The 15149-nt window shown below is 44.4% G+C and overlaps 1 protein-coding gene across 3 annotated transcripts in view; it reads right to left on the bottom strand.

Annotated features, from left to right (window-relative positions):
• Positions 1–15149, bottom strand: part of SLC16A1 (solute carrier family 16 member 1) — a 55711-nt gene that overhangs the window by 17476 nt on the left and 23086 nt on the right. For all 3 annotated transcript variants that reach the window (XM_063955393.1, XM_063955394.1, XM_063955392.1), the window contains one exon: positions 2271–2414. In XM_063955393.1, coding sequence (XP_063811463.1) covers positions 2271–2414 — 144 coding nt within the window. The remainder of the gene's footprint in view (positions 1–2270; positions 2415–15149) is intronic.

Raw genomic sequence — 15149 nt, 5'->3', positions numbered from 1 at the left:
ACAGCTGCAGTGCTGTGCGCTACCTTGGAGAAGACAGAAGTCTTCAGCCGCCGATTTTCCGGACCACCTTCTTGTTTCTGGCTCTGTAAGGGGGACGGCGGCGCGGCTCCGGGAACGGACGACGAGGTCGGGTCCTGTGTTCGATCCCTCTGGAGCTAATGGTGTCCAGTAGCCTCAGAAGCCCAAGCTACCACCACTTAGGTAGGTTCGCTTCTTCTCCCCTTAGTCCCTCGTTGCAGTGAGCCTGTTGCCAGCAGGTCTCACTGAAAATAAAAAACCTAAACTATACTTTCTGCTAGGAGCTCAGGAGAGCCCCTAGTGTGCATCCAGCTCAGCCGGGCACAGAAATCTAACGGAGGCTTGGAGGAGGGTCATAGGGGGAGGAGCCAGTGCACACCAGATAGTCCTAAATCTTTCTATAGAGTGCCCAGTCTCCTGCGGAGCCCGTCTATTCCCCATGGTCCTTACGGAGTCCCCAGCATCCACTAGGACGTCAGAGAAATTGAGGATTACTACATGTTAATATAATAGACATGTCTCAATTAAAATTAGACATTTATTCTTGCAAAAAAGTTGAAATGTTTGAAACATTGCTCTTGAGATGCCATGGTAATGTAAGCGGAGGAGCACAGAGGTAGATGAAGATGGAAAGACTTGTACATTATACTTAAAAATCACAGCTTGCACGCACACAAACACACAGGCTACTTTACTAGGCGCACAATTCTGTGGCAAAGCACCTTGTTAATAAGAGGGGTTAGAGGAGGATTGCCAGTCTGGTTCAAGATTACAGGATGGGACAGTAATTCAAATAACCAGGCATTACAGCATGCAAAAGAGCATTTCTAAACGCACAGCACACTGAACCATGGTGTATGGTCTACAACGGCATGTTCCACTCAGGTCAGCTAAGAAAAGAAAACTGAGGCTACAATGGGCAAATTGCTCAACAAGCTGGAAAGCTGAAATCTGGAAAAGCTTTGACTGGTCTTCTGCTGCAACATGCAGATGGTAAAGCCAGAATCATGGCTACATCCTGCCTTGTGTCAACGTATCAGGCTGGCGATTGTGGTATAATGGTGTGGGGAATGTTCTTTGGCAGATATTGGGCACCTTTATACAAACGGAGCATGGTTTTAAAATTGCCACGGCCTACCTCAGTGTTGTTGCGGATTATTTGCCTCACTTTATGGACAGCGCCTACCAATCTTCAGATGGCTACTTCCACAAAAAAAATGCACCATGTCACAAAACATGTCATCTCAAGCTTGTTCCACAAACATGCCATTGCGTTCAGTGTTTTCCCATGACCTTCCCAAGTACCAATTCTCGAACCAATGGAGCACCCCCTGTATGTGGTAGAACAGGACATTTGTGGCATTAATGGATGCCATATCATCAATACGGGGCAGAATCTCAGCAACATACTGAATACTGAATCAGTGTCAGGAAGTTTTGAGGCTGTTCTGTAATGTACCCAATGTAGTGGGGCTACTGAGCGCATAAGGCCTGGGCAGGTGAACATATTGTCAGAACACCATAGCACAGGAGAGGCTGCCTATAAAAATCAATTCTGCACCACATGTAGAGATTGAACTCAAAATGAAGGGTCCATTCTTTCACACTCCAGTTTGTTTGGTAACAGAACAGGTACTCAGGACTTTAGTACTTCATAGTTGAGGATCTATAGTTCGAAACACATACTGTTCAGGACTACTCAGAGAAAATTAGGAGTACTGTATCCTACATATTTTAGATTTAGGCAGGTAAGACACTGATTATACCCAGGGGCGTATCTGCCCACTGATCAGGATGGCACTCGCCAGTGGCGCCAGCCGAGGAGGTGCAATGACCACAACAGGCAGCAGCCACTGTTACTGGCGCCGGGGTCCGACACCTCACTGCAATCAAGAAGCTCTGCATAAATCACAGCTACCAGCAGCCCTGAAGTAGAAGTAGCTAATTTTATAGTTTGTTATAGACTGAATTGTGGTGATCATTTAACAAACAACTAAGTAGAGTAATGTGTACATAGTATCAAATTCCATTTCATATTTAGGGAAACTTAAGGATACTGAATACCTTCATAGAGTAATGCAAGGATCTAAAATTGTGTTGTCAGTTGGTCAGTGTTGTATCAAATTTGGGTCAGGGGGGGGGGGGAAGGGTCCATTCCTGACTTGGCTACTTATTTAATTGCTGAGGGGTTGGTGATACCACGACCACCCAACAGACCTGCACACTGCAAATAAAACACACCCACACCTTACCTCCGACAACTCCAATACACAAATATAGTTCGGTCACAGTGTTACAGAATGAGGCTGCAATCAGCCCAGTTCCAGCAAGAAGGCCACCACATATCATGATCGGTCTGCTTCCATACTTGTTCACCAGAACACTGCTTATAGGACCTGAGTGGGAGTAGTAAAGAAGAACAAACAATATACTTTTTGAAAGACAACACATCAATTTTATACAACTTTTAACCAGTACTCAACTGCTGAAATAAAGTGTTAGTGTGGCTGTGCACTAAGCAATGATAAGAGTAAAGCATGTAAAGTATTGCCACTTTGTATGCTCTGATACAGTAATGCACTCTGGGATTTAAAAAAAATATACACTACCAAAAAAGCTTAGCAATGCACCAAACGTACTTTTTTTGAAAGGACAGGACCTAAATGCACACAAAATAAGACATTCGATTACAACCACTCACTCATTAAAAACCATTAACATGCTTTCCCTGAAAAACAAAATAAAGTAATGAGCATACATGGTCCATTAACTCCAAGTAATAAGTCAGCAGTTCCTATAGCTTGCATTGAAGTAAAAAGTTATAGTGTAAACGAAAAACATTTCCTAACTTAATGACCGTACATTTAAATCTGTGCTCAGCGAGAAAGCTGCAAGTTGTGATGTTCCCTATTATTAAATACCTGTGACACATTGGTTACGGTTCACAGATGAAGATGCTGTCAGTTTCCTGGTATATGGTATCTATGCAGTGACCGTCACAAATCATTAAGATGAGATTAATGCCCACAGCTTCCTACCCAAGTATGGCAACATGCACAGAACGGGCAGTAGCTGGACACACAAATCTCCAGATAAACAAAGGGAACATACATTCAGTAGAAATCAAGCATTGGTTGCATACACATTTATGGCAAATCATAAATATATCAGTAGCCAACAGCAAAGCTTTGATTGAGTTAATGTCCCTGCAAGCGGTGTAGCCATTAGTCAATTGAAAACAATTACCAAAGATGCACATTAGTAATCAGTTTCAGGTGTAGGACAATTTAATTAACATGAGGGACCAGGCATTTGTTACATGAATTTTCACATCTCTGCAATTAGTCGGCAGTAACCATTTGAGGACAATTTACCTTCTACCTGCACCCATACATCATTCTTCATGACATTTATTGCGAGCAAGAGACAAAATGATCATGTGATTTGAACAGACTACTAAAGTCCTGCAGTAAAGAAACAATCTCTTGGTCTCACACTAGCTCTGCACAAATGGAGGATAAGCCAAGATAAAAAAGTATTTTTGAAGTCTATGGCTCTCCATTTGACAAGAGCTGCTCCGCACATTTATAGCACATGAGGAGGAGGGAGGGGGCATAGGGAAGGTTGGAGCTATGATGGTTACGAGATGTATAAAAAATAATAAACACCACCATAGCAATAACAATAAAAATATATAACAATATAGACCTGATGCAAACAATAAAGGGAACAGTAGTTGTACAAAAAGATTGTATAAAAGTGACCCCTTACACACTAGCAAAAATATCCCGGGTTATTGCAAGGCAACCCAGGATTTTGCTTAGTGTGAAAGGGTCCTTTAAAAAATAAATAAATAAATATATAAATATATATATATATATAATTATTTTTTTTCTTTTTAACCCGAGAAGAGACAAGGGTTGAACGCAGATTAAAGCCTGGTCATGGTGTAGTGTGAACAGGTAGCCCAGGTTGATACAAACTGGGCCATAAGCCAAGTCCTGCCACAAGTGTGAAAGGGGTCTCTGCTTGGTCGCACCTAGGCTGGACCTGTGTACAATCTCCCAGGCCAGCTTTTATAGTCTTAAAAGGGTATTATCAACATGTGCAACACCAAAATGGTGAGTTCACACCTTCCATTCATACCACTTTCAGACAGAAATCTGGGGTCCAAGCTGGGAATTACCTTTTTCAACCAGTGTTGATGCCCCAGTCACACCAAGGCCAGGGTCTGGGGTATGGGGGGGAAACCACACCACACACTCAGGTCCTGTGTATGTGTGAATATGGTTGACCAAGGATATATGACACTGGTCTTGTCAAGGGTTTTTTTCTGGGTCCATGTCTCTGTGTGAAAGGGGTATTAAAAAGGAGCTCACCCAGGTACCCCCTTTCAGATTACGCTGTAATCAGTCCAGACCAAGGAAGAAAAAAAAAAACACAACATCTTGTCATGACCAAGGTAGCAGACCCAGGTCACATTAAATAGTAATGGAAAATGAAGGGTTAAAAAAAAAAAAAAACCCATGTTGGTTAATCAGATCTTAGCAGGCGGTTAAAAACAAACTGTAAAGTCCTGACCAAACACTTAAAAGGTGTGCCATAGGGCAAGACCAGTAACCCACTGGCAAAACGAGTTTTATGGTAAGAACTTACCCTTGTTAAAACTCTTTCTGCGAGGTACACTGGGCTCCACAAGTCTGGACAATGGGGTGTAGAGTAGGATCTTGATCCAAGGAACTAACAGGCTCAAAGCTTTGACTGTACCCAGAATGCGTAGCGCCGCCTCCTATATCACCCCGCCTCCCTGCACAGGATTTCAGTTTTTAGTTAACCAGTCCAATGCAGTAGCAGGAAAAGAGACAACGGTTAGTAGCCACAACACCGCATTCTCGCGACAGGAGACATGTCAGCGGCTAATGCCATACCAACCCAATAGAAGCTAAGTGTGTCAGGGTGGGCGCCCTGTGGAACCCAGTGTACCTCGCAGAAAGTTTTAACAAAGGTAAGTTCTTACCATAAAACTCATTTTCTGCTGCGGGGTACACTGGGCTTCACAAGGAATGGACAATGGGGATGTCCTAAAGCAGTTCCTAATGGGAGGGGACGCACTGTAGCAGGTACAAGAACCCGGCATCCAAAGGAAGCATCCTGGGAAGCGGCAGTATCGAAGGCATAGAACCTTATGTACGTGTTCACAGAGGACCACGTAGCCGCCTTGCACAATTGTTCAAGGGTCGCACCACGTTGGGCTGCCCAAGAAGGTCCAACAGACCGAGTAGAATGGGCCTTAATGTGATCAGGAGCAGAGAGACCAGCCTTCACATAAGCATGTGCAATCACCATTCTAATCCGAAAACGGAAAAGAGTGAACTCTGGCGCAATGGGATTGGTCAGCCCAATCACATCCCTATACCTGCCCACAACACAGGTAAAAATACAAATGAGAGAAAAAGGGGTGAGGGAATGTGATCAAAGGCGCCCAAAATTTAGGAGGAAAGTTTGGTAAAGATGTAAGTCATAAACAATAAACAATAAATGTTACATAAAATGGAAATGGTGGATGCAACAATACTTGTGAATTCTTCTAGATGTTCTCAATCAGCTGTCCGTCTATGATTTAAATCCTCAGACAATCCTCAGTTGATATGTGAAAACAAAAATGTAGAACAAAAACCAATGTGTAGTATAATTGTTGAAATGTCTTAATAAAGGTGTCCAGAAAATGAAACTCTGGTGAATGAGGGGCTTGATAGTAGAAAGGATAGATTCTCGCCACCACCAATATTCTCAGGGTTCAAGACGTACCGAAACTCACATAATGTATAGTAGGAATAAACATATAACGGTATCTTTGTATGATTTTAGGTACAGCGTACCTCACTCACATGTCCAGCAGGTGTTCTCCACATATAAAGGTATCTTTAGCGGTCTTTAATAATGGTCCAAAGCGGTGAATTTTTGTAAAAGAAAAAGTTTTTATTTGACATAAGTCAAAAAGAGTAAAAAAGTACAGGTAATTACAATTTGACCTTATTCGTCGGGCAGAAGAATGGGGGTATCGGGAGATAAGATTGAAAGAAATCTCCAAATACTAGAAGGTGGTCCGGAATCCCCTCTGTATGCAAAGACCCCCAAAAAAATACCTTAAGATGGTCAAAAAACCTGTTTAAAAATGTGAATCCACGCTCAGCATGCACCAACGACGTTTCAACCGTGTCGGTCTTTTTCAAGGTGTGTGAGCCGAGTGTGGATGAAAGCTATTTATCCTATTACACAGGAAATGAAGGTTTTGCAATGCATGATGGTAACAAAAAATTATTTGACTTTCTAATAATAACAGTGGGTATAGGAATAAGGACAAAGGCTTATAAGGTGACCGTGTGTATGAATGTTTCATATGAGGAAAAACTGGACATTGTGAGGGATAAATATTAGAGCAAAAGAAACGCCGGACCGGAAGTTACTGTGGTCCGCATTGCGTTCCAAATACCGGAAGTGCGTTCCACACAACCGGAAGTGCGTTCCACTGACTGTGCGCTAAACCGGAAGTGACCACGGGTAGGCACAGTACATGAAGGGAAGAATGACATGCGTTCCACCTAACATGAAATTGCGGTCCACAAGCTTAGAAATACATGGATACATGGCAATATATCCAAAAAAAATGTGCATTTGATATGATTAATGGGTGGAAGGGAACATAACAATTTTGACCATTTCAGATATAACATAATTATACACATATATTTTAATAAAAAACCGGAAGTGCGTTCCACTGAATTTACACCAAACCTGAAGAGACTGCGGCCTGGTGTAAACAAATGGATTTATGTGGATGGAATTATATCAAACCATTGTATTTTATATGGTTAATTAATAAACATCCTATGCTGTTAAAAAAATATAGGACCTGATTTTAAACACATATACGAATGAAAGAAAATAAAAATAAAAAAAATAAATAAAAAATAAAAAATAACGAATAAAAATTAAAATTTATAACCATAATTAATGCATAAAAGACTGAAAGAAAGTAAAATTCAGAAAAAAAGGATGAAAATGGAGATGAAGGAAAGGGGGCGTATCACAAAAACCATTTTAACTCAAAATCGGAATTAAGACCGGCGGGCATAATTGTATTGAGTTTGAAAATCCATTGCATTTCTGCCCTGGCGAGATTCCCGTCCGTATCTCTGTCCTTCCAAGTTGCTTTGACGTGTTGTATGCCAATAAAGGACATGATGTGTTTTATGGATGAGTTATGTGTTTTTAAAAAATGATCAGACAGTGTATGGGTAGTAACGCCTTTTTTGATGTTTCTCAAATGTTCGGCAAGGCGTGTCATGAGTGATCTCCCAGTTCTTCCTATGTAGACTAAACCGCAGCTGCACTTTATGTAGTATACCACATTAGTTGTGTGGCAAGTGATGAAATCTTTTATTGTGTAATTGTCGAACATTTGAGAAACATCAAAAAAGGCGTTACTACCCATACACTGTCTGATCATTTTTTAAAAACACATAACTCATCCATAAAACACATCATGTCCTTTATTGGCATACAACACGTCAAAGCAACTTGGAAGGACAGAGATACGGACGGGAATCTCGCCAGGGCAGAAATGCAATGGATTTTCAAACTCAATACAATTATGCCCGCCGGTCTTAATTCCGATTTTGAGTTAAAATGGTTTTTGTGATACGCCCCCTTTCCTTCATCTCCATTTTCATCCTTTTTTTCTGAATTTTACTTTTTCAGTCTTTTATGCATTAATTATGGTTATAAATTTTAATTTTTATTCGTTATTTTTTATTTTTTATTTATTTTTTTTATTTTTATTTTCTTTCATTCGTATATGTGTTTAAAATCAGGTCCTATATTTTTTTAACAGCATAGGATGTTTATTAATTAACCATATAAAATACAATGGTTTGATATAATTCCATCCACATAAATCCATTTGTTTACACCAGGCCGCAGTCTCTTCAGGTTTGGTGTAAATTCAGTGGAACGCACTTCCGGTTTTTTATTAAAATATATGTGTATAATTATGTTATATCTGAAATGGTCAAAATTGTTATAATGTTCCCTTCCACCCATTAATCATATCAAATGCACATTTTTTTTGGATATATTGCCATGTATCCATGTATTTCTAAGCTTGTGGACCGCAATTTCATGTTAGGTGGAACGCATGTCATTCTTCCCTTCATGTACTGTGCCTACCCGTGGTCACTTCCGGTTTAGCGCACAGTCAGTGGAACGCACTTCCGGTTGTGTGGAACGCACTTCCGGTATTTGGAACGCAATGCGGACCACAGTAACTTCCGGTCCGGCGTTTCTTTTGCTCTAATATTTATCCCTCACAATGTCCAGTTTTTCCTCATATGAAACATTCATACACACGGTCACCTTATAAGCCTTTGTCCTTATTCCTATACCCACTGTTATTATTAGAAAGTCAAATAATTTTTTGTTACCATCATGCATTGCAAAACCTTCATTTCCTGTGTAATAGGATAAATAGCTTTCATCCACACTCAGCTCACACACCTTGAAAAAGACCGACACGGTTGAAACGTCGTTGGTGCATGCTGAGCGTGGATTCACATTTTTAAACAGGTTTTTTGACCATCTTAAGGTATTTTTTTGGGGGTCTTTGCATACAGAGGGGATTCCGGACCACCTTCTAGTATTTGGAGATTTCTTTCAATCTTATCTCCCGATACCCCCATTCTTCTGCCCGACGAATAAGGTCAAATTGTAATTACCTGTACTTTTTTACTCTTTTTGACTTATGTCAAATAAAAACTTTTTCTTTTACAAAAATTCACCGCTTTGGACCATTATTAAAGACCGCTAAAGATACCTTTATATGTGGAGAACACCTGCTGGACATGTGAGTGAGGTACGCTGTACCTAAAATCATACAAAGATACCGTTATATGTTTATTCCTACTATACATTATGTGAGTTTCGGTACGTCTTGAACCCTGAGAATATTGGTGGTGGCGAGAATCTATCCTTTCTACTATCAAGCCCCTCATTCACCATTCTAATCCATCTGGCCAGAGTTTGCTTGTGAGCAGGCCAGCCACGTTTGTGAAACCCAAACACAACAAAAAGAGAAATCAGATTTCCTAATAGGAGCATTTCTCTTCACATAGATAAGGAGAGCCCGTACCACATCCAAAGACCGCTCTTTGGGAGACAGATCAGGAGAAACAAGTGCTGGAACTACAATCTCCTGATTAAGGTGGAACGAAGAAACCACCTTCGGTAGATAGCCGGGACAAGTCCTAAGAACCGCCCGGTCATGGTGAAATATCAGATATGGGGAACTACAGGACAAGTCACCCAAATCAGACACTCTTCTAGCTGAAGCAGTAGCCAGCAGAAACACCACCTTAAGGGAAAGTCACTTAAGGTCAGCTGAACCAAGAGGTTCAAACGGAGACTCTTGTAACACCTCCAAAACTACCGACAAGTCCCAAGGAGCCACAGGCGGGACATAGGGAGGTTGGACACGCAACACGCGTAAACCTGAGTAAAGGTATGCATATCAGGTAAGGTCGCAATTTATCTCTGAAACCACACCGACAAGGCAGATATTTGAACCTTGAGGGAGGCCAGACACAGGCCTAAGTCCAGGCCCTGCTGAAGAAAAGCCAACAACTTGGCTATACTAAACTTGGAAACGTCATAATCGTTAGATGCGCACCAAACAAAGTTAGAATGCCAGACCCTATAGTAAATCCGAGCCGAAGCCGGTTTCCGGGCCCGCAACATAGTTTGAATGACCGCCTCAGAAAACCCTTTAGCCCTTAAGACGGAAGCTTCAAGAGCCACGCCGTCAAAGACAGCCGGGCTAGGTCCTGGTAGACACAGGGGCCCTGAAAGAGGAGGTCTGGGCGTTGTGGAAGTAGAATTGGATGCTCTGACGATAGGCCCTGCAGGTCTGAGAACCAGTGCCGACTGGGCCAAGCTGGAGCTATGAGAAGTAGAATTCCTTTTTCTTGCTTGAACTTCCGAATTACCCTGGGCAGGAGTGACACCGAAGGGAACACGTACGGCAGCCGAAACCTCCACAGTACCGCCAGTGCATCCACGAATGCTGCTCGAGGATCCCTTGTCCTTGCTCTGAAGACCGGAACCTTATGATTGTGTCGAGACGCCATCAGATCCACATCTGGAAGGCCCCACCTTTCCACTAGGAGTTGAAACACTTCTGGATGGAGGCCCCACTCGCCGGCATGCACGTCCTGACGACTGAGAAAGTCTGCTTCCCAATTCAGGACTCCCGGAATGAATATTGCCGATATGACCGGTAGATGGCGTTCTGCCCACTGTAGAATCCGTGAGACTTCCTTCATTGCTAGGCGGCTTCGAGTGCCGCCTTGATGATTTATGTAAGCCACTGTGGTGGCGTTGTCCGACTGTACTTGAACAGGACGGTTCTAAATTAAATGCTGGACTAGGTTCAGGGCATTGAAGACCGCCCGCAACTCCAGAATATTGATCGAGAGGAGGGACTCCTCCTTGGTCCACCACCCCTGAAAGGAGTGTTGCTCCAGCACCGCGCCCCAATCTCTTAGACTGGCATCTGTGGTCAACAGGACCCAGTCGGATATACAGAACGGACGGCCCCTGCACAGTTGTTGGTCCCGGAGCCACCAGAGCAGTGACAGACGTACCTCCGGAGTCAATGAGATCATTTGAGACCTGATCCGGTGAGTCAGGCCGTCCCATTTGGCTAGAATCAGCCTCTGGAGGAGGGCGAGAATGAAATTGAGCGTACTCCACCATGTCGAATGCTGACACCATTAAGCCCAGCACCTGCATCGCCGAATGTATCGACACTTGCGGAAAAGATAGGAAGCAACAAATCCTGTCCTGAAGTTTCAGGACATTCTCCTGAGACAGGAACAACCGCTGGTTGTGAGTGTCCAATAGTGCTCCCAGATGCACCATGCTCTGAGCAGGGATCAGGGATGACTTCTTCCAGTTGATGAGCCACCCGTGGGCTTGCAGAAACCGAACCGTCACATCTAGATGACACAGGAGAAGTTCTGGGGAATTTGCCAGGATTAACAAGTCGTCCAAATCCGGCAGTATCCTGACCCCTTGAAGGCAGAGTACCACCGTCATCACCGCCATGACTTTTGTAAAGACTCGCGGAGCCGTTGTTAAACCAAAAGGTAACGCCCGAAACTGGTAATGGCAGTTGCCAATCGCAAATCTCAGGTATTGCCGATGAGACACTGCTATAGGAACATGCAGGTAAGCATTCTGCATATCCAGGGAGACCATGAAGTCCCCAGGTTCCAAGGCCAGAACTATAGAGTGAAGGGTTTCCACCCAGAACTTGGAAACCTTCACAAACCTGTTCAATGCTTTGAGGTTGAGAATGGGCCGGGAGGACCCATTCGGTTTCGGGACAAGAAACAGCGGAGAATAGTACCTCCGGCCCCTCTGCGCAAGAGGCACCTGTACTATGACTCCTGTATCCAGGAGGGTCTGTACCACCGAATGTAGAGTATTTGCCTTTGTCTTGTCCAACGGGACATCTGTCTGGCAAAATCGATGAGGGGGTCGGTTTTTGAAGGCTATGGCGTAACCTCGTGTGATGACTTCCCGTACCCAGGCATCTGAAGTGGTCTTCAGCCATTCCTGGGTATACCCTAGAAGCCGGCCCCCCACCCTGGGATACCCCAGAGGGAGGCCCGCCCCGTCATGCGGCAGGCTTATCTGTCTTGGAAGCTGGCTGATGGGCCGCCCAGGCTCTTTTGGGCTTAGGCTTACCAGGTTTGGAAGTGCGGGCCTGCTTGTTGTACGCCTGACCTTTTGCTTTACCTGAAGGACGAAAGGGGCAAAAGGAAGTACCTTTAGCCTTCGACACAGAAGGAGCAGTACTTGGCAGACAGGCAGTTTTGGCAGTAGCCAAGTCAGCCACAATCTTATTTAAATGCTCCCCAAACAGAATATCTCCCTTATAAGGGAGTACCTCCAGGGTTTTTCTAGAGTCCAGATCCACAAACCAGGATCTCAGCCACAATATCCGGCGAGCCAGGACTGATGTAGTAGAGGCCTTGGCTGCCAGGATACCGGCATCAGAAGCCGCCTCTTTAATATAACGAGAAGCTGTGACAATATAAGACAAGCATTGTCTAGCATGGTCAGAAGAGATTTCAGCATCTAACTCCAAGGCCCATGCTTCAATGGCCTCTGCAGCCCAAGTAGCTGCAATAGTGGGCCTTTATGCAGCACCCGTGAGGGTGTAAATCGCTTTCAGACAACCCTCCACACGTTTATCCGTAGGCTCTTTTAGAGATGTGACGGTGGTGACCGGTAGAGCTGAGGAAACCACCATCCTAGCCACATGCGAGTCCACTGGAGGAGGTGTTCCCCAATTCTTAGACAGCTCCGGCGCCAGCGGATAGCGAGCCAGCATCTTCTTTTGAGGCACAAACTTCGTACCCGGGTTTTCCCAGGGTTCCTGACGTATATCAATTAGGTGGTCAGAGTGAGGATTAACTTGTTTAATCACCTTCTGACGCTTGAACCTATCTGGTTTCTTAGGAGGAACCTATGGCTCGGGATCATCCGTAATCTGTAAAATTTAACTTAATAGCCTCCAAGAGATCAGGAATATCCACATGTGAACCACCCTCCCCATCAGCCGTATCCGAGTCAGAACCTGTGGGGTCAGTGTAAGTGCCGTCTTCATCCGACGAGGTGTCAGTGACAGCAGTGGATTGTGAGGAGACAAGTGCTCACTTAGAGGACCCCTTGGATGTAGGCGAGCGACGGTCAAACTTTTTAGTAGTCAGGGACTGGTTAAACTTCTATATTTGAGCAGATAAATCGTCCGCCCACGGCGGGTTAGCTGCAGGGACCACAAACGGTTGTACCGGCATTGGGGGTCCCATAGGGGGTGTTAGTTTATGAACTAGCGTATGCAGAAGCGTGGGAAAAGCGGCCCATGGCGGGTCATTATTTGCCCCCGCTGCCACTGTCCCACTGGGGGGCAAGGAGCCCCCAGAACCAGAGCCCAAAGCTGCTATATTCTCCTCATAGGTATCTGCGGCTTCAGCAACACCGGCAGTGTGTTCAGCCCCAGAACCGTTACCCTCAGAAGCAGACATGATATAACTTTCAGTATCAGGTAACACAGTACAATTTGTCAGCAGCACTATACCTCTAGTCCAAACCCCTGCGCAGTGTAGTCAGCACCAGCAGAGATAAAGGAGATATATGGTGACTAAATCACAGAGAAAAATACGTAATACAGTATATCTTTGTGAAAATCCTATATTAGATAAAACCTGACGCACCAATCTCCCTCAGGTTATAGAATATAGGGATAGCAGGTTGAGTGAAAGACACGAAATGGACACCACTCAGCTATCAAATGCACAAATAGCCACAGTTTGTACAATGCAGATGTTATTACTAACAATAATACTGCACTGGACTAGCTTACACAGCTGTATAACAATAGATATAATAGTACACAGTAAGAACTGGATGTATATCACAGGGTAATTGTACTAGAAAACCCTGACTAAATGCACTCTTTCTTAACGAACACTGACTAAAAAAGGCAGGTAGAATACTTAAGTGTCTTGTAAAGTCACAGCACTGACAACCAGGCGGCTTTACATAGGAGGATTTGCCCAAGCATTCCCAGGAACAGTGAGCTGAGGGATAATGGCGCCGCAGACACTGCCAGGGAGTGAGGGTGAGACAGATATGCAGCTCCAGGGTGGGAACATTTGCAGAAAATGGCGCTCTGGGGCTGGGGGAGGGGCTTCAGGTCCAAGCTCTATCCCCCTGCTGGCAAAACCACCGGGTACTGCGGGCTCTAATAAAACAGTTTATAGAGAAAACCTGACCTGTCCCATGCCCTGGTGATCTAGTGGGATCGCCTGTACTGCCACAGTGTCCACCGCCAGCGCGCGCAGCCCACCTCCCACTGACCGTGCCGGATCGCGATCAAGACCGGGTCCCGCAAGCGGTACCCACTTACCACCTCCCGAAGAGCGGCCACGCGATCCCGGAGAGCCCCCGTCGTGTGTGCCTGACAAGAAGAAAACCGGAGCCTCCAGCTGTAGTTACCCGGCAACCAGGGCTCGGGGAGAGCTGGAGCTGCAGCCGTGAATGTCCACTGACATGTAACACTGCTGCTGCCCTTGAAGTCTTCACTTTTTTCCTCAGAAAAAAAGCTCTTCTTAGGGCTGCCTGGAGCAGCCCCTCTGTTAAGTGCCTGCTACTGCAGCACAAACTACAAAACTGAGATCCTGTGCAGGGAGGCGGGGTGATATAGGAGGCGGCGCTATGCATTCTGGGAACAGTCAAAGCTTTGAGCCTGTTGGTGCCTCGGATCAAGATCCTACTCTACACCCCATTGTCCATTCCTTGTGGAGCCCAGTGTACCCCACAGCAGAAAAAGATTTTACTATCTTGTAACACCAGGTGAAGCATAGAGAAATAGAGCCTAATGTTCCCAATTACTCCATGCTCTCTACTTGTCATGTTAGTGCAATAGGTCTCTGCAAGTCAGTAGAAGCTTGTGCTAAAATGTGTCTAGTAGTCCATCAAAGTATAAATAACAGTGTCAAAACGTGTCAGTACCCACCACTTATTCTTACCAGGGATAATAATTACTGACTGTTGGTAGCCATGGCTTCAAGCCTCATACGAGTTTTCTATTCAAACTGGGTTAGTGCGAATGGTCATTTATTTTGCCTACTGAAGCATATGAATTAAACATTAATATCCACTGCCAGAAACCTAAGCAGCACTGAATCTAGAGCATGAGAAAACAGTCAATGAAAAAGTGCAACAGAATCACACCACTGCAGGTAGGAGGGGCCATGAGATACAAAGAGCAGCCTTACTCTTCAGTAACTGCCAGAACACACAGTTCCAGTGGTTTCCTAATGCTGGAAATAGTGCTGTGATCCAAGGAACATTACACAGAATAAAACCTTTTTTAACCTTTGGTGTGTTAGTAGTCTAGTCCAGCATGCATTTCCTACATAAGTTTGGCCACTTCTCCAGACTAGCCTCTAAACATAAGAGTTTCTCTTTACATATTAGTATTTGGACACATTTTACAAACTACT

The sequence above is a fragment of the Pseudophryne corroboree genome, chromosome 2 (assembly GCF_028390025.1).
Source record: "Pseudophryne corroboree isolate aPseCor3 chromosome 2, aPseCor3.hap2, whole genome shotgun sequence".
Classification (NCBI taxonomy): Eukaryota; Metazoa; Chordata; class Amphibia; order Anura; family Myobatrachidae; genus Pseudophryne; species Pseudophryne corroboree.
Note: the sequence above shows the minus strand (reverse complement) of the source record. Positions and strands in the feature narration are given on the sequence as shown.